Raw genomic sequence first — 18337 nt, 5'->3', positions numbered from 1 at the left:
CCCATGGGCAGCCCTGCGGGAGCTCAGGGTGAGAGCCCGTCCCGGCTCCTGTGGCCGCAGGGACATCTCTGCCCATGCCAGCCCATGCAGTCAGCCCATGAAGCTGCCTAGCACCCCCACAGCTCACCTACGTGCTGAGAGAAGGAAAACCCAAAGCAATTTTTGAGCTCTGGCAGCACAAACAAACAGACCAAATGTGTAAGGCGCTCCGGTTCTGCATTTTGCTTTCCTCTTTTCCAGACTGAAAACAAACAGCAAAACCAAATGCTTTGTTCTTTCAAAAAATAGAAAATCTGAGCTCTGGAAATTCAGTTTTTCATGGAAACGTTACAAAACCCTGACGTACAGCAGCTGAGGATGCATACACCTATGTATCTTCTCAAGCCTGGTCACTTCAGAACTTTTTCTAGCTCGTTGTGGAGAGTTGTGCAACGGGATATGCAGAACACGAGAAATACCATTTTTCTCCAGCATGAGAAAGGGAGGGTTGTAATCCCTGAGGGGAAAAGAATGTGTCCATTGTTAGCAACTCCCACTGAATAATTTTACAGGGAGTTGTATAAAAGAGAGTTCATCCATGTTACCATCCAAGAGATGAGGTTTTGCATGCGTGTACCCGACCCCACCGTGTCCAGAGGATTCTCTACCGGCAGCAAAGCTTTACCAGCCGGCACACAAAGTGTTTGGCCAGGCTGCCAGATTCTGCCCTGGACTGTTGTACTTCTACGGTGTGTACAAACTCCACAACGTCCCCAAACATTGTCCCACCAAAATACCTCAACTCTGAAATCAACGAGGCTCCCCGGGCTGCACGCAGATGTGTCATTAAGTGAGTAATCAGCCCTGACTCAGAGCGCTCCGAACAGTCCTCTACAGCTGCCTGAACACAAAAACATGTTGATTTTTTCAGAAGAGGAAAAAAAAAAAAAATAATCTTCCGGTTAGCCTCGTAGGTAGTCCCAAATCCACACAAGCAACTTGCTAGAAAATAGCCCTCCAGCTGTGCCATACACACCGCTCCCCACCAGGCCATCACACCAGGGCCCGTCGCACAGCAGGCAGTGCTCGGCGTTAACCCCTGGCAAGTTGTTTGCAAACGCCTCAAAGGCTTTCTGGCCACCGTGGAGGTTCAGAAATACTGACACGTTTTACAGAGGTCATTTTTCACAGGCTGACTTGGGTTTTCCATTTGCCAGAAATAAATGGCTAGCCCGAACTGCTAAAAATAACCTGCTCCATTTAGCTGTGCTTTACGTTTCTCTGGCAAAGGATCTTCCTGAATGCCCAACGCTTTTGTTATGCATTTATCATTCATCTTTCCAATCGGTCCTTTATTGACTGTGCCTGTTATTAACTGCCTTTTCACTACCGTGGTTGATGTAGTGCAGGCTCCAGGGAGCAGGGCAGGGCTGCAGTTCAGCTACAAACACTTTTTGGTACCCGTACCTGCTCGTACACAGCTCTTTGTGCCTTTTGTAGGGCCCTTTGTGCTACAAGCTGTGATTTGCCTCGTGTGTCATTAACTAAACTTACAGATCACCCTCCTACCTTCGCCACCCTGGTTTGTTTCCTACCCACAATGTAACTTTTCATTCCCATAAATTCTCCTCCTCGCCCCCCTTGTGTCAAGTGCACGAACTTGCTTGATGGGCTTGTTTATTTCTTTACTGCTTGTTTAAAACAAACAAGCACAAGCAGAAGACCAACACAGCAATTGTTCACATTAATCATGGTTCTCCTGCTTGCCTTATCTCCTTTACGGACGGAGGGAAACCTGCCACACCGTACCTGCTGCACTTCAGGAAAGCTGGCAGGCTTCGTGACGCTCGATCAAAGATCACAGCGATTAAAAGCCCAGCAGCCTTCCTGGCTGCCCCGAGCAGGAGGCTGCCAGCCTCCCGAGCAGCCGCTTCCCTGTGACTGCAGGGAGCTCAGGGAGTGCAAGCGGGCTGGAGGAGCCTTCCCGTCCGCCCCTTGTCTCCAGCTCTGAAGGGTGCAACATAGCAGCTCAAGAAGTGCGACAAACAGACAAAAAAGAACAAAAACCAAAAAGCAAGCGTGCAAGGTTTGCCTTGCTGCTGTAGGACAGCCTCTGGAGGATGCTGTCCAAGAGGAAAGGAGCAGCCGTGACCGCGGTCCTGTGCAGAGGTGGGTGGGCGCGTGGGGCTGCTGCACCCCTCCACCTAGCTCATGGTTTTGCTTCTGCCATTTGAGGACAGCCACGACCTCCCTGCGAGGTGCGGGGCATTCCCTGAGCATGGCCAGGCAGGGACACAGCCGCTGGCAGCCCCTGCTCTCCCCGCATGGAGCAGCACTACGGCACCGCCGCTGCTGGCAAAACCACTTCTTGTGCTCTTGGCTCCAGTTGAAGCTTAATGCTCCTCCTCGCGAGCAGGAGGCAGAAGCAGACTCTGAACGCTCGACTCCTGACAGAACAGTTTTTCACCGCTGGCATTTTTCTGGCCTTTCAAACCCATCCAGCAGTTCTGCAAACCGGAGTGGTTCCTTCAGCAAAACTGGAAAAAGACAGGAGGGAGATGGGGCAAAGCGCACGAGTAACTGAGATGGGAGTTACAGAGAGGAGCAGCCCTAGAAATCAACAGAAATGTTGAAATGCGCATTAAGAAATAATGCGGCTATAACTTATCTCAATCCTTTATGTCAAGACATTCATCCAGTATACCATAGGGGAAATAACCAAGTTTTCTTCATTAATTTTAACTCCAGGTTTACACAGAAGTTGCATTCAGAAGAAGATCCTGCCGCCCCAGCAGATCAAAGGAGCTGGCACACATCCCTCTGCTGGGAGCGCTGCTGCAGTCAGCCCACTCCATTCATTATTTCATCCCAGGCTCACACGGCACTGATCCCTCAGATCACAGCTCAGCTCCGGGCAGAGCCTGAACCCTCAGGAAATTCGTGGCTTTTGTATTTCACTTCAGCTACAGTGATGGGAAGGAAAACATGTTTTGTGAAGAGCACAGCGGATCAAAGGACCGTGGCCACATTTCCTTCTCCCTAGACCTGCAGAACTGCAGACTACCCGGTGCCTCATCAAACCATCGCTGGAATGGGAAATTAGGCAGCACCTCCCTGAAATTTATTAAACTGGAGCAAATGAAGGAGAGCCTCTTGAGAGTCCAGCCACGGGAGGAATGCTGCCCAGCTCCTGCTCTGCGGGCACAAACGCTGGGGATGAAGGTGGGGCTGGTGTTTTTGCATTAAAGCAGTTGGTAAATCCCAAGCATGTTCCAGGAGAGCTGCACAGGCGGCTGCTGTGTACCTACCGACACCTGCGTTTCTCTAGACACCACACAAGGCACCCTCCTTTCCTGACAGCCCCAGGGACAGGCCCGAAGGATGCTGAGTGAAGAGCACCAGCTTTCGGCAGGGCGGCTCTGGGGGTGTGCTCCAGGAGCTCCCGGCCGCACAGGCAGCACGAAGGCAGGGCAAACCAACAGGAAAACAACGGACTCGTATCCGGGCCAGAGCACTTGTGGTCCCCATGGACAGATCTCATGATCGGCAAAGCCGTCGGAGGCGTCCCTCCGGCAGCCACCTCCCGGAGAGACCCCCAGGCAGAGGCAGCCTCGCGCCCCCCTCCACCACCGGGCAGCCCCACTGCCCCTGAGCACCCAGCGGGTCCCCAGCCTGCACGTGACAGCAGAAAACAGCCCGTGTTCGCTGCCCTTTGTTTTCACAGCTGCACGTTTGGTAGGATTAATGCAATTACTCTTGTTTTTAAAATATCTGGCCTCAGCACTTCATAATCAGCCTTGGCTGGAGGAACAGAAACTGGATAAAAAAAGGAGGGGGAAACAGGCTGCTGAGCGCGACTCGGTGGCTGCTAGGAGCTCTGTGTTCTGCGTATATTTGGAAACGTTATCTCAGACTATTCAACTGCTCTTATCATCATTCAAACATCACACGAACTTGACTGTGTTTACCTGAACGGAGAGCAAAGTGACAAAAAAGGATGCCAGCTGCAAAGGAACTCTTTGAACATGCCCAAGAGGTGAAAACCCAGCAGTAGCTGGAGGATCACAGCTCCCAGAGGAGATCCGGACAGCGGTTAGCAGTCTGCGACTCAAAACAAAACCAACAGAAAACTCTGATATCACCAAGACAAAACCGAGAGGTTTCCAAAAGCATTTTCCTCATAATTATCAGGTGCTGGTGTAATAGTTTTGTGCAGTTTCTTGCAGTTTTCACAGTTTGAAACATTCGTTTAATGCTTAGTAAGAAAAATAATTGCTGCCTGCTGAATTTCACCAGCAGTTGCAAAGGAGCTTTCATTTTGGGATGTTCAATATCTGTAAAATAGAGTTATTTGCTCATAGGAAAAAAGTTTGCCATTTCTTTTCTATGAACACCGAGGTTCTTCAGGCTGCACAGAGACTTTGTAGCTCCCAAAGCAGCGCTGAGCAGCAGCAGCCGCAGCAACAGGGCCCTGCTCTTGTGCCCAGACACCCATGGCAGGGGCTGCAGCAGCACTCTCTTGTGCAGCTCCTGCTGTGGCTCAGCCTGGACACACACCTGGGGACCACGTTTCAGAGCTCTGCTCTCCTGCCAGCACCAGCAGAGCAGCGCTGCCCTGCCCAGCACCGTGCCGCAGCGGTGCACCAGCCACCCATGGAGCGCCCGCGGGTGAGTGGGGAAGCCACATCTGTAGTTACCAGCGTGCGACCAACAGAATTAATAGCTCAAATATTCAAAAAATTTCTCAAGAAAAAAGCCAGAAAAGCTGAGTCTTCGTACGGTGACTCAAGAGGAAACTCTTTAGTCAGCAGCAGCGCTGCTGCGAGCCCATGGACACATTACAAAACATGGATAACACCCACATCCTTCCAGGGAAGGAGCCAAGAAAGGCAACAGAAGATGGATGAAGAGCTGCAGGCATGTCTCGTGCAGCAGAGGAAAAAATACAGAAACACAACAAAACCATTCAATTTTGTGATTTGCCTGTTGTGACAACGCAGGCAGCCGAGCTCTCACGAGACAGCGGTGCGCCCCGATGTGATTCCCGTGCGGGCAGGTGGCTGCGTGCCCACTGGCTGTGCTCCTCGCCACGATGGGCACTGCTCCTCCGCAGGGACACGGCCACGCGTGGTGCCACACAGAGCAGCGAGCTGCATCCAGCCAGGAGCCAAACCCAGCACACGCACAGCAGTGAGCCCCGGAACAGGGGCAGATATGCCTCGCAACTGGAGCACGCAGATACTGTGCAGGCTCCTTTTCCTTCCTGCCTTCATCTGAAGATTAGGTTTTGGGGGGTGACTTGCTTTGTTTTGGTTGTTTGTTTTTTGGTTTCTGGTTAAGGCACAGCTGTTTTAGGTTTGTACCACCTTGGGACCTTCAGTTCTGTGCACAGTGCCAAAAGCCCAGGAAAAGATGAACGTCTTCACTGCCTGCTGGGACACTCCCCTCCTCCACCTGCCCCAAGCACGCTCCACAGGAGTGGAAAAGCTCAACAGGGAGAGCTGTCAGTGGCACGTGAGCTCAAGTCTGCTGCGTTGACATGAAGACACAGAAAGTATTTTGCAAGTTGAGCATGGCTCCAGAAGTGCTCTAGGGCATGGGGATTTTGAGTTCTCACTCCCAGAAAGGCAGGGATAGGCGCCGAGAAAAAAACACGACGTGATTTCTCAGTGAAAAGAATCAGGTTTAGTGGTATCTTTACGCACATCCAACTCTGTCGGTAACCCCAACGCCAAAGTACTTCGTTACCACTTCTGCAGCCGGCGTGGTTTGGTAGCACACCGCAGGACGCTGTGGTCTCCCACACGCAGCCACGGTGGGCTCCTGCTGCCACCCTGCACCAGCACGGCACAAACCCCAGCCCCGCAGCACAGCCACGCTCAGGAGCACGTGGCTCTACTCAGAGCCATAGGACCAGCACTGTATTACTGCACGCCTCTCCTTGGAGAGGAGAAACATGCAGGAAATCAGTGGTTCTTGGCAAAATTAGCACGTCCCTGACACCCTGTATTTGAAGGGTGGACGTGGTTTAAGGCTAGGAGGTGTCTATGTCTATACAGCACGTCCCCTAAGCAATTTATTGCTTTTCAGCTGGCCTGCTGTTTTTTTGGACAATGAGCTGAGAAATTAGGAGAAAAAAAATAAAGTTATCTATAGTAACTACTTGTGGGTCTGAGAACCTTCCTGTAGGGACCAGGACAAGCGTCGGGAAGCAGTGGCTGTGATAACCCAGCAAGGAAGGAAGGAATTTTCTGCACGTGTCAGCGAGCATCTGACCAGCCGTGGCTGGAGGAACCTCACAGCAAGGACGGAGAAGACAAGCAAGGAGCAGAGAAACGCAAGCAGATATTACTGCTAGAGGAGAGTGATGGATTTTCCAGCAAGTCATTTTTCCCCTGCTAAAGTCCAGAAACGGCTTAACACTAACTGCTGGACTGTAGTCTGCTCCAGGAAAAAGGGGGAAGGAGGGGGAAGGTGTCCCTTCAGCTGGGGACATCCCACGGCAGCTCTGTTCAGGAGACTTCAGTGGCCGGTCAGAGGGACAGCCAGCAGATTGGGGCCTCTCTCTGTTCTCTGTGCAGCATTCCCAGACTCCCCCAATTTCCAAGGCCAGCAGCAGGTCCGGACACCCGGCTGAACCCTCCCAGCCCCAGCCTGGGCAGCTGCAGTCAGGCTCCCCGCAGTGCCCGACACCAGAGATCTCAGGAAGCAGCGCGTAAGCTGTTTGTTTTTCCTGATAACGGGGCCCTGAGCTGCTGTTTCCCTGCTTTGGGAGCCTGGTCTGATCCTGCACCCATTTGGGTCACGGCCCACTTGTATCCTTCATGGGCCTCCAGCAGCAGCCAGCACCTTTTAACAAGCTGGAGGGGTTCGGTGGCAGCCGTACCACGATCCTGGACGCAGGAGCAGCCCCCAACTCCTGCCAAACCGGTGCCATCAGAGGCTGCTCACACCCGTCCTGCTTGGGCTCCAGGCTCCCTGAGCGGCTCTCCATGAGACAGAAGGGCTCTGTGCATCCACACGGAAGGTTTCTGTGCACATCCTCGTTAACGTGCCATATGCTGGCTCACAACTGAGCTGTCTTTGTGGGGCAGGATATTTTCAATGCGAGCGCCTCGACGCCCAGCTCTGCGCAGCGCAGAGCTAATGTTTGCCCAGAGAGCTCCTGCAACGAGGGGCATGCGTGGGACAGAGCTCCTTCCCCTTCCTCCCTTTTCCAGAGAGCTTTGGCTTTGTTCACACACGGGCAAAACCCAGCATCTGGATCCAAAGCACTGCACCAGCAGCCAGAAACCTTATCGCTACGGATTCAAGCCTTTGTCTGCAGATTTACATGAAAGAGCACACGGGTTTTCTGCAAGACTCCAACAGACCACTGCAGGGCTGCTTTAATCTCGTTAAAATATCACATTTTCTTTACACGCTGCTTTCTGCACTGAATCCTCAAGTACTGTACTGACAGCAGCATCGATGTTTGCTGAGAGCAGAGCTGACGGCTGCAGATCCCCGAGCCTGCTGCCAGGGCAGGCAGCACCGTCCCCACCAGCAGCCACCCTCTGCAAAGCCCATCCAGCCTCCTCTGTTCCTGGCGCCCGCGTGCTCTGCGGGCACAGACACCTCCGCACGCCCTTGCGTAGCGCTGCCCTTCCAGGACAAAACACTCCCGCCACCTGGAGAAGCTGATTCACCCGCATGCAAATTCACCAGCAACCCTCACAGCTTTATGCCACGCAGAAACAGATCAAAAGCACTTATGCAACACGGGCATGAGAACTCACAGCTCTTCCAGCTCCACAAGCCAGCCTAGACCACTGTAGCACTCATGTTAGTAAAAACAGCCTCCACTTGATATTTATCAAGCTCCATTTGATTGCTAATTGCAGGAGAAGATCAAAGACCAGGGGAAAGTAGATGTTTTTGCACAGATCAGCACACAGCAGAACGCAGCAAGCAGAGGAGATTCCCCCCAAGTAAAACAGCATCTTGAGCCACGGGAAGAAAGTGATATAAACAAACTATTCTTACAACTACGATGCTGCCTGGTCACCTGCATCCTAGCACACCTGCCTGCTGCCTCAAGCACGCAGGCTGCTTGCTGATTTTCAAGGAACTGTAAGATTGCAGAAAGAACAGACTATTTATCAGGCGGGTAGTAGTGGCTGGCAGTACGGTGCCGTACAACAGGCAGCCTGAACACCTTTCTTCGCCTTTTAAGCCTGACAAGAAAGTGCCTGCACTTTGAGCCTGCCACGTGTTGCTCCGTCAGCCCTCCCCGGAGAGGTGAGCGCAGGCACCGCGCACCTCAGCTCCTCTCCCTTCCGACCGGCCCCGCACCTCGTGCTGGGGCTCAGCACGGCCCTGGCACCTCCCAGGGGCCGAGGCAGCCCCAGCCCCATGGCAGCCCCCGGCACAGCCGCCTGGGGCCCCCCCACCACCGAGCCCATGCCCCCCACAGCCGGGCTGCAGGGGTGCTGTGGCGGTGGCAGGGCAACACGTCCAGGAGGAACGCGGTCACTTGGCTCCTCCAGTGAGTCTGAGCGCTTCTGGCACGAAAAGGAAGGGATACGGCCAACTTTGCAACAAAAATCACTCCTATTTCTGTCTTGAAGTAACCTTTTTTTTTTTGCTATCTCTGACTTCTGGCTGGCACAGGACTGCCTCCTCCAGGGGCACCACGTGCGTTCTCAGCCTGCTCCTAAACAAGTCCTGCAAGTACCTGAACGACTTGTTTGAGAATTTGCGTTGTCACCTATTAATTAGCTACAAATACGGTACCAGTGAATCGACCTATCGGCAAATGTGCTGCAAAAAATAAAGTCAGATGCCCTCCAAATATCTTCAAATGGAAGTCACTGAATTACCAGAGAGCTGCTGGAGGCCTGGCTTGCGCTGTTAGCATCGAAGTGACACCGAGCAGGGCAGTTCTGGGCTTTGTTTGCTTTCTGCGTTAGCCCCTAGAGATTCTGCTGGAAGGCTCCTGCCTAGCAGGAAGGTGGCCGCTAGATTTTCTCGCCCACCAGGTGAGTTAACACAACTCTCACTGTCCAAACCAACACGATCAGCAGCCGAGAGACGAACACCAGACTTCTCCTATGAGACAGCTCAAAACCACCCCGCGTGCAGTCACACTCACTTGGTTTTCCTATTACTTGGCAAATGGAAAATGAAAGACCACTTTGGGCAGTTTTGGGTTTTTGAGCCTAAACGAGGACTGCTCCCAGCAGACCACGCAGAGGCCGTTTCCCCAGCGCGGGGAACCACTTTCCTTGGCACGCTGCGCGGATGCTGCCGTGCTCGGGTAATTCAGTCACAGAATCACCTGGGCTGGGAGAGGCCCCCGAGACCACCCTGCCCAGCCTCTGACCTAGCACTACCAAGCCCTCAAACTCACGAGGGCAGCAGGAACTCAGCATTTCCATGAGTCTGTGCGCAGAGCGGGTGACTGATCTGCTTTAGATCTTGTTTCACTTCACTCACCAGTCAGACCAACACCACAGAAACCTTGCAGGTCCCCAAAACTCTGCCCTCGGCCGCTGAATCCGTGCCCCCATCAGCCTGGCCAAGGGCTCCAGCAGCAGCACACCGTGCCCAGGGAAAGGCACAACACGAAGGATCGGCATCGGCTGCGGCTCGCTGTTAGCAGCCCGAGTCCCTCGCACATCGCTCCACCTCCCTCCCAAATTTTTTTTCAACCCCACCCTCACAGGCACTTTATTTTTAAAATGTTAATGGCAGCTGTCGATTACAGACAGGCGAAAACCTGTTGTGTTCTCCCGTAAATGTTAATTGTGAGTCTGCGGTGACTGCTAATGAGCCTTCTGGGACAAAAACCCCAAAACTCCGAGCCTTCAGATAACAGGTCTAATGAGAGCAATCACCCTAATGAACGCTGCACCCTTAACGAAGGACTCTCCCTCTCTCCTGGCAGGGCTGCCATTACCTTTGCCTCCCTGCTGCCGAGGGACACGTCCCTCAGCTCCACCAAGGAGCAGGGATGAATCATCCCGCACCGGGAAGTGGGGCTTAATGAACTCAGGGTGCTCGGGCAACGAGACAGCTCCTGGCCCCAGAACCCTAACTGCAGCCCTACGTGGGCAGGATTCAGAGGGGAAGACACCAGTATTTCTGCAAGCCCCCAGCTACCACGGATGTGGGGTTGGCCGAGCCCGCCGGTGGGTGGGCAGCTCCTGGCACCCTCCCCACCTGTCCCCAGCGGGCTGGGGCGCTTCCTGCGCCTGTTTGCTCAGCTTCAGCCTGGAAGACAAAACGCGAACACCACTGCAGGCAAGAAATCCCAGGTTTCCTGAGCTCTGGGGGGCAAACCGTGCCGCCTGGTGAAGGGAGCTCCTTCCTACTCTTCCCTTCCTCCCTCGGCAGCCCGTTTGCTGAGGGTTTGCTGAGCCAGCAGAGCCCAGCGCGCCGTGCACCCAGCGAGCTCGCACGAGGGCTTGTAAACATTAAAAAGGGAAACTGTTTTGACCAAAGCAATTAGGAAAGAGCAACGTATTTACATTAACAAAGAGGCTTGGTGAAATCCTTTTTATTTTATTTTTTAATTTTGTTCCCCCTGGACCAAGCAGAGATTCGGGGATTTCTGTTGCAGAAGATCAGCATCTTGCAGACCAGCAGCGCCTGCTGTTTCAGTCACACTGGCTTTTGTCAGCGCTGCTTTCCAGATGGGCAAACACAGGCTATTGCAGTCATGGCCTTGATAACAAGGAAGCTCTGAACAAAAGGGCAGCATCTAAACCTATTAATACCAACTAGAAATCAACGAGCTGATGAGGAAAGCAGCCTATGAGCAGACCTCGCGCTGCAGATATTTGTTTTTGTCTTCACTTGGTCCGATGCAAGCGCAGCATTTACAGACACTGCCCTATCGTTTCTGGCTGTGCTTTAACACGCTTCTGAACAAGGGACCCCCGTAACGTCACCACTGAGGTCTGCATTTACGTGGATACAATTCTCACCGTTATTTAAAATGAAAGGGAACAAAAAGGGGGAAAAAACACACAGAAAGACGAACTACCGGGTGCTGCCATCCCCCCAGCAGCAGGCCACCCCAGGGAACACCCCGTGGGGAAGAACTGTGCAGTGCCACCCCCAGCCCCGCTCCACCTGCTCTGCGGTGAACCCAGGCCGCCGGGCACCCCCCCCAGACACGGGGCCGCTCTCCCCAAGCAAACTCCGTGCCCGGGAGCCTTCAGCGGGCCGGGCAGCCGCTGTCCCCGAGCCCACGGAGCCCCCGGCACCCAAGGGACCCCCGGGCCCCCCCACTCACTGCGGATGGCGGCGATGAGCGCGTTGCCGTCCTTGATCACGTCCTTGATGAACTTGTTGGTGCGCTCCAGCTCCTGCTCGTAGCACTTGAGGCGCTCTCGGAAGTCGGGGCTGTCCAGGTAGCAGTCGCTGAACTCCAGCGGCGGGTGCCCCATGGCTGCCCCGCGGCCGGGCGGGACGGGACGGGACGGGACGGGACCAGGAGGGAGGGGACGGGAGCGCCGCAGCCCGGCCCCGGCCCTGCCCCGCCCGGCCCCAGCCCCAGCCGGGAGCCGCCCCCGGAGCCGCCCGGCCCCGCAGCGCGACCCCCGCTTCCGGGCGGCGGCGGAGCTGGGAGATGTAGTCCTGGGCGGGGGGCGGCACCGGCCCCAGTAACGGCATCGCCCCTATTAACGATTTTATCCCCATTAACGCCTTTATCCCCATAAATCACTTTATTCATATTACCGACTTTATTCCCATAACTGACTTTATTCCCGTTAACACCTTTATTCCCGTTAACGATTTTATTCATTTTATTCATTTTATGCACTTTATTCATTTTATGGGCTTTATTCCCATACCGCCTTTATCTCGCTTTGTGCAGGGGACCCCGGCCCCGGCCCCGACCCCCGCCCGCGGCCGCCCCCTGCCGGCCGTGTTCTCGGCCCCCCCCCCCCCCCGTTGCCAGGGACGCCTCCGGCCCGTGACGCGCGGGGGGCGCCGCGCGCCGCTGCTGACGTCACGCCCGGCTCCACGTCGCCTCAGCAGCCAAGATGGCGGCGGCGGAGGGCGGCGGGGCCGGGGCGGCCGCGGGGCCGCTGGTGAGGAGGGGGGCGGGAGGGGGCGAGGGGGGCTCTGAGGGGCCGGTGGGGGCGCGGCCCTCGGCTCTGCACGGAGCAGGCCCCGCTCCAGGCGGCTCCTGCCGGTGCCCGGCCTCCTGCCCGGGGCCGGCCCCGAGCTGCCCCGCGGGCCCGTGGCTGCGGCTGCCCGGCATTGCGTTGTCTGCAGAGTGCGGGCTTCGGGTTTCGTTCAGCTACCGGGGCTTAAATAGAGGAGAAGGGCAGGGTACAGGCACCAGGAGCAGCCCTGCACTGCTCCTGTGGTGCTGGGCGCCTGGTCAGAGCGAGCAGGTTAATTCAAGCAGACAGCAGCTCAGCTCCGAGTATTTATGTTGCTGATTCGAGTATCAGCAATATAAATATGTTTTTTAAAAAAAAAACACACAATGTAAGAAGCCTTTTAAATACTAGGATCTTTAGCTTTAGCTCCGAGCTTTTCTTTCATCATAGACCCAGCTGAAAAACCCCTGAACAATTTGTGCGGTTGGTTTGTGTGTCCTGAATCCAACAGCCGAAGGGTTTGGTTTGTATTTCCCCCGCCCTAAAGGCTTTACCACTTGCTCAGTTCGCAGGCCTGGCGGACGTGTCGATATCGGAGGACATTCCGGTGGAAGGGGAGATCTCCGTGCCTGTCGGGTCTCACTCCCCTGATGAAGATTACTCCACGCTGGATGAACCTGTTAAGGATACTATTGTAAGTTTGTATTTCCTGCTTCTGTTTGCAGTAAAACCTGTGTTTTCCTGATCTCTTGGGCCGTCTGCTATGCACCTCTGTATTTTCACATAACTCTGATTTATACATCTTAAAAAGTTTTATTGTTTTGTGTGTGTTTTTTTTTTTGAACTACATGTGTACAATCAGTTCTTATGGGTCATAAAGTATTTGAATTGCAGCCTCAAAGTTTCTCTGATCCCAAAATCTGTGCAAGTGTAAAAGCCTCACATAGAACATGGTATAAGACCGTCCTGACTAACAGGATTTTAATTAATTTTCTTAGGGGAGCAAATAAATTATTTTTCTTAATTCGGTATTGTTAGAGTAAATGATACATTTGTGGCCGTTAAGGAATGTAGGAGATTCAGTGTTGTTTGTTGCAGAGGATGCTACAGAAATTTTTGAGTTGGATTCTGTCTTGATTTACCATTGATAGTGCTTTACTTTCCGTCTTTCTGTGTTTGGTTGAGGTCTGTAACTTTTATGAAAAGGCAAATTAAAAGTTACTGCTTTATTTCAGATGAGAGACCTAAAGGCTGTTGGGAAGAAATTTGTCCACGTCATGTATCCGAAAAAGAGTAGCGCGCTCCTCAGAGACTGTACGTATAAGCTGAGTTGGAAGAGGGTGCTTTGTTACTTTCATAACAATTGAGCGTCATTCTGTGATGTTTATGTTTGTTTTTTTTCCTCTGTCTCCAGGGGATCTTTGGGGCCCTTTGGTGCTTTGTGTGTCACTAGCACTGTAAGTACTGATAAGCAGTGGATTTTTATTGTTTTAGTCTTTGACACTGGGGAAACAAGAAATTTGGAATTTCCTTTTACATGTGTTGAGGACGAGTTCTTCTGATGCTGCTTAGCTCTTCTACAGTCTTTTTATGTTTTCTTACAAAATGTACTTTGAACACTTGAAGCCCCTTAGGACCTCCCATCTTTAAATTTAGGATTTAAGGGTGAGCCCTCCCTCACCCTGTCTTAAGAATTTTACTGAAAAGTGTTCTGATTCTGATCGTTCTTGATGCTAACACATTTGGACGACTTCTTTGACCCTAATCCGTAGGTCAAAACCCACATCTGAGAACTGCTGTGTTTATGCTATGTACCCTGGAGGACTGATGGAAAAAAAAGCTTGTTACAGCAGTTCATAGATGGGAGATGACTATGGCTCCTATGTGCTCAGCGTACAGAACACATTCAGTAAAACATTGTTAGAGCTTTATCAGAAGCAGACGGTGTAACTGAAGTTTTCAGGTCTACGTGTGCCTATCTTACACGTGTGTTACAATCTTACCTTACCTTAAGGCATACCTGTTTTTATCATGCAGTGCCTTCTTTGAGAGATTACCAAACTCTCAGTAGTTTAATTTTTGTCATCTTTTCTGTTGTCTATAGTTTTATTCTCCTGTGTATACTTGCACAGTCCTCAGAACAAGTACACAAATGAACCAAGGTGCCCTCTACTGGGCAGCAGTCCTTTTCTTTTCCTATACAAAATTCAGGACACCAAAAGTAATAAAGCAGATGAAAAATAATTGATCTTCAGCCTAGCTAGGGACTGACATCACAGCTTCCTATTGTCACCTACTCCAAGTTTGCAAAAACTCAGTCGTAAGTTGGAATTAACTCCTTATATCCGTTACCTACAACAGGATGCTGCAGGGTGGATCAGCAGATAGTAAAGAAGACGGAGGGCCACAGTTTGCTGAAGTCTTCGTCATCATCTGGTTTGGTGCAGTTGTCATCACACTAAACTCAAAGCTGCTTGGAGGGACTATGTGAGTGCTGCTGGTGTATAGGAGCAGTCAAAATGCTCCAGTTTATGGCATTTTCAGTGATGCTTTGATCTGACTGCTTTTTTCCCGTTTCTCACCCTCCTTTCTAGATCGTTTTTTCAGAGCCTGTGCGTCCTGGGTTACTGCGTCCTGCCCCTGACGGTGGCGATGCTGGTGTGCAGGCTGGTGCTGCTGGCAGGTTCTGGGACCGTCAGCTTCATTGTTCGTCTCATCGTTGTAATGGCCATGTTTGGTTGGTCGACGTTAGGTGAGTGGTGTGTGTTGTAGCGCTGCTGTGCATGCTGAGCATTTCACAGAATCACAGAACTGTTTGGCTTGGAAGAGACCTTAAAGATCATCTAATTCCATCCCCCTGCCACGGGCAGGGACGCCTCCCCTTAGACCAGGCTGCTGAAAGCCCCATCCAACCTGGCCTTGAGCACCTCCAGGGATGGGGCATCCCCAGCTCCTCTGGGCAGCCTGTGCCAGGGCCTCACCACCCTCCTAGTAAAGAATTTCTGCCTTTGCCTTCCATTTGCCTATGCTCGTCTTGATTTTTGTGGTCATACACAAACTGCCCTTGAAGGGAGGATGGTAATTTAATATTAAACTTAACGTGAGACTCCTAGGTATTTTATTCCGTGACCTATGTTAGAAATACCATTTAAAAATCACTGGTCTCATACAGGTGCATTTGCATTATTTCTCCTATTCCTAATGTACAAGTCTGAATCTTATTACACAGTGTTAATCGGTATCTGTTTTTCTATGTAATAAATTAATCTTAGCTTTAACTTACAATTAGAGACCATTGTTAGTGAACAATGAGTTACCATTTTATGTCCTTCAGCTTAATGGCAATCAAGATACTAATTCAAACTTGTTAACATCAGCAGTGGATCTTTCTCTTTTAGTTTTATGTTGTTCACATTTCAAGTATTTTTCTTTTCCTTTGTCACCAGCATCTACGGCTTTCCTGGCAGACAGTCAGCCTCCAAACCGCAAAGCTCTTGTCGTGTACCCTATCTTCCTCTTCTATTTCGTTATCAGCTGGATGATTCTCACCTTTACACCTCAGTGATGCCGGATCAGAAGAGACTGTGTGATACGGACTGCAAGTTTTTCATGAACACTGCAGTTAATCGTTGGCTTTATCTCTTATTAATTTATAGAGAGAGATGGTGTAAAAAAGCAGGTTACGGGATAAAGCCAGAGAACTGCAAAATTGGTCATTTGTGTGTTCCTCTTCTTGAAAGATACTGAAGTCCAGCTGCTGATTATTTTTTTTAATTAGCCCTGCCCTTTAGTTGTGTTGAATAAAAAATGCACACTGTGACAGGGATTCTTCTGCCTGAGGAATAGAGGGGGAGATCTTGGAACTTCAAGAAGTTGTTAGGTGAAGTTATAGGATCACACGACTTGGCAGAATTCTTGCTTGTGCTTGGATTCTCACTGAAGTTGAATATGCCTTATGAAATAATAGAAGTTCATCACTGTTATGCGTTGGTAAGGAAGAATGTGTTTGTTCTTTTTCAGTTGTAGAGTGGTGAAATGTACATGCAGTGCATCATAGGATTGGGAGCTTTCACTTTGAAATCAGATTGCAGCAAAAAATAAGTTGGGTCCAATTTCCTACTAACTAGAGCAGGGCAGAAGGGAACTGTCTTTGCTCCTGTCAATGTATTCTGTATTTATGTTTCAGCCACTTTGCATGTCAAGGGTGTGTTAGCCAAATGCCTTCCACACCACAGCTACAACGACTAGTCCATATATCCAATGAGGGAGACGGTGTTTACACTGGATAGTTACAAATCTTTTCTTTGCCACTCTAGAATTAAAAGTTCTGGAGAAGCAGTCGAGACTAATCGGAAAAGGGACTTGGCCATCATATTGGCTCCGAATATTGAAAATGGAAAACTAAGTGTCTGGAGAGTACAAAGTAATGTATATTTAAAAAACAGAAAAACAGAGAAGTTGAAGCTTTGATCTGTAGGATGTTTGGATGCTAATGCGCCAAACGGGACTTAAGTCCAAAAGTTTCAAAGTGGGTTGAAGGAAGGAAAATAAATCGTGATGAAGGTGGTGGCTCTTACGGAGTATCCTACAAATTCCATTCTTAATTGATTTTATGTGACTTTCATTTGGTTGTTTACATGGTCAGTGTTCCAACATAAACACATGCAAAGTTGCATATTGTTTCTTTGTACTTACAATGAAATGTGAGAAACTTTTCTATAGTTTTTTTCTAATACTTTTATAAAAGGAGAGGAGGCTTGTTCTCCAACACTGTAGGTAGATGTATGTTACCTGCCTGGAGAACCGTACGCAGGCATACAAGTCATTTATATTTCAGCATAGGGATTGAGACCTGGAGAACTGGTTGTTGCAGATTGTACAGAAATTATTTATGTTGCCCATTATTTTCAGTAAGAAGTCCAAGGGGAAATTTTAGAATGTCTTGGAGGTGAAGAAACTGCTGTTAAAATGCTCTTTTTTTTTTTTTTTCCTGAAAATGAGTATCAGATTTCCTTTCTCCTGTAGTAATGCAAATAGACCTGAAATTGATGTAAGTGGGTTCTGTTAAAGTGTAAATATATGTAATTTATATTTATATATAAAAATGAAGTCTCTGCTATAAACACTATAAATACTTGGTAATTGGGATAGAAACTTTTAAATGCGTGGACTAAAAGTACATTTTTGCATTTCTGGGAGCGTGGAGAAGAGGAGAAGAAAAAATCAGTTACTCTGCGGGGACCCTCGTTGGTCACAGAGCAGTCATCAGCGAGCGTGTGTGGAGCTGAGAGCTGTTCCTGCTGCCTCCCTCTCACCTCAGCGTGCGTCTCTTCTAAGTTGCTGCGAGGGGAGCTCTGGTGTTTGATATGCTTGGGTATAAAATGGAAATGGGGAATTTTTAAGCATCCATTAAATTATTACTGGTAAGGAATGTGATTTTTCTTTATTTTTTTTTTAGGCATCCTGTTTCCCATTCATTTAAATATTCATTTGGCTTTGTGAATATGAAAAAGAAATATTCAAGGGAAGTAGAAAGATAGTAAAACTATTGATTAGTGAGTTGAATTCTTTGAGGAAGAAAATCTATTCTATTTCAGCACAAGAATTTAACCATGCTTTTACAGAAATCCTTGGAATTCTGTCTCTGCAGTATTTAATATCCAGTGTGTCTCGAGACTTAATGTGGTATCATATCTGAAAGATAATTGGGGGAACATTTGATTGATCCAGCATCTTTGGGGAAAGAAGGAAACTGATTTTGAAGAGGAATTAAACAAAATCCCAGTTTTTATCTTACTTGTCTTTGACTTTGATGTGTCTCATGATGGCTTGTTCTGTAACATACTGCTCTTGGCTTATATAAGAGAAGGAAATTATTTTTATATTAACTAGATTCACTTTTCAACTGGTCACTAGAGATTTTAGTCAAGAGTTATTTTAAATCTGGAAGAATATGCAGAAATATACTGGTTATATAATGAAGTTTTTATTATTATTTTAAAACCCATGGCAATCCATTAGTGTGGAAACCATCATTTTCTAAAGCAGTGAAACGTAGAAGTGGATTTATATCACTGAAGACTTGCCATAAAGCTTTAGCTGTCAGGAGGCAAGTAGGAAACAAGATTTCCTAAGTTTTCATGTCTCCAGTTGAATAAAGTTATCCCTTACGTGTGGTGGGTTTTTAATCGCTGTTTTCTCTAGCAGGGTAGAGGGCACTGTTCTTGGCCAGGAATCCTAGCTGCTGTAGCTCACAA

General features: G+C 49.9%; 2 protein-coding genes across 4 annotated transcripts in view; one reads left to right on the top strand and one right to left on the bottom strand.

The window, feature by feature from the left end:
• The window catches only part of OPHN1 (oligophrenin 1), a 55782-nt gene extending 44226 nt beyond the window's left edge, over positions 1 to 11556 (bottom strand). For 2 of the 3 annotated variants that reach the window (XR_011811844.1, XM_038184020.2), the window contains exon 1: positions 11261 to 11556. Coding sequence is in view for 2 of the 3 variants with exons in the window: in XM_038184020.2 (XP_038039948.1) it covers positions 11261 to 11414 (154 nt within the window). In the remaining variant the exon portion in view is untranslated. The remainder of the gene's footprint in view (positions 1 to 11260) is intronic. The other variant, XM_038184019.2, reaches the window with a different exon arrangement.
• Positions 11557 to 11911: 355 nt separating this feature from the next.
• Positions 11912 to 17511, top strand: YIPF6 (Yip1 domain family member 6). Its single transcript, XM_038184571.2, has 7 exons — positions 11912 to 12062; positions 12646 to 12774; positions 13316 to 13394; positions 13495 to 13537; positions 14442 to 14567; positions 14675 to 14832; positions 15527 to 17511. Exons 1-7 carry the CDS (start codon positions 12015 to 12017, stop codon positions 15643 to 15645), a joined length of 702 nt encoding a protein of 233 aa, XP_038040499.1. The 5' UTR covers positions 11912 to 12014; the 3' UTR covers positions 15646 to 17511.
• The last annotated feature ends 826 nt before the right edge of the window (positions 17512 to 18337 follow it).

The sequence above is a fragment of the Anas platyrhynchos genome, chromosome 10 (genome assembly GCF_047663525.1).
Source record: "Anas platyrhynchos isolate ZD024472 breed Pekin duck chromosome 10, IASCAAS_PekinDuck_T2T, whole genome shotgun sequence".
NCBI classification, from domain to species: Eukaryota; Metazoa; Chordata; class Aves; order Anseriformes; family Anatidae; genus Anas; species Anas platyrhynchos.
This window is presented reverse-complemented; position numbering and strand designations above follow the sequence as displayed.

Bases quoted from the DNA above. Each gene is read 5' to 3' on its own strand.
- YIPF6 (XM_038184571.2), top strand. From the start codon at position 12,015: ATGGCGGCGGCGGAGGGCGGCGGGGCCGGGGCGGCCGCGGGGCCGCTG. The intron at 12,775-13,315 runs GTAAGTTTGTAT...GCTTTATTTCAG, and splicing joins AACCTGTTAAGGATACTATT to ATGAGAGACCTAAAGGCTGT. The intron at 13,538-14,441 runs GTAAGTACTGAT...TACCTACAACAG, and splicing joins CTTTGTGTGTCACTAGCACT to GATGCTGCAGGGTGGATCAG.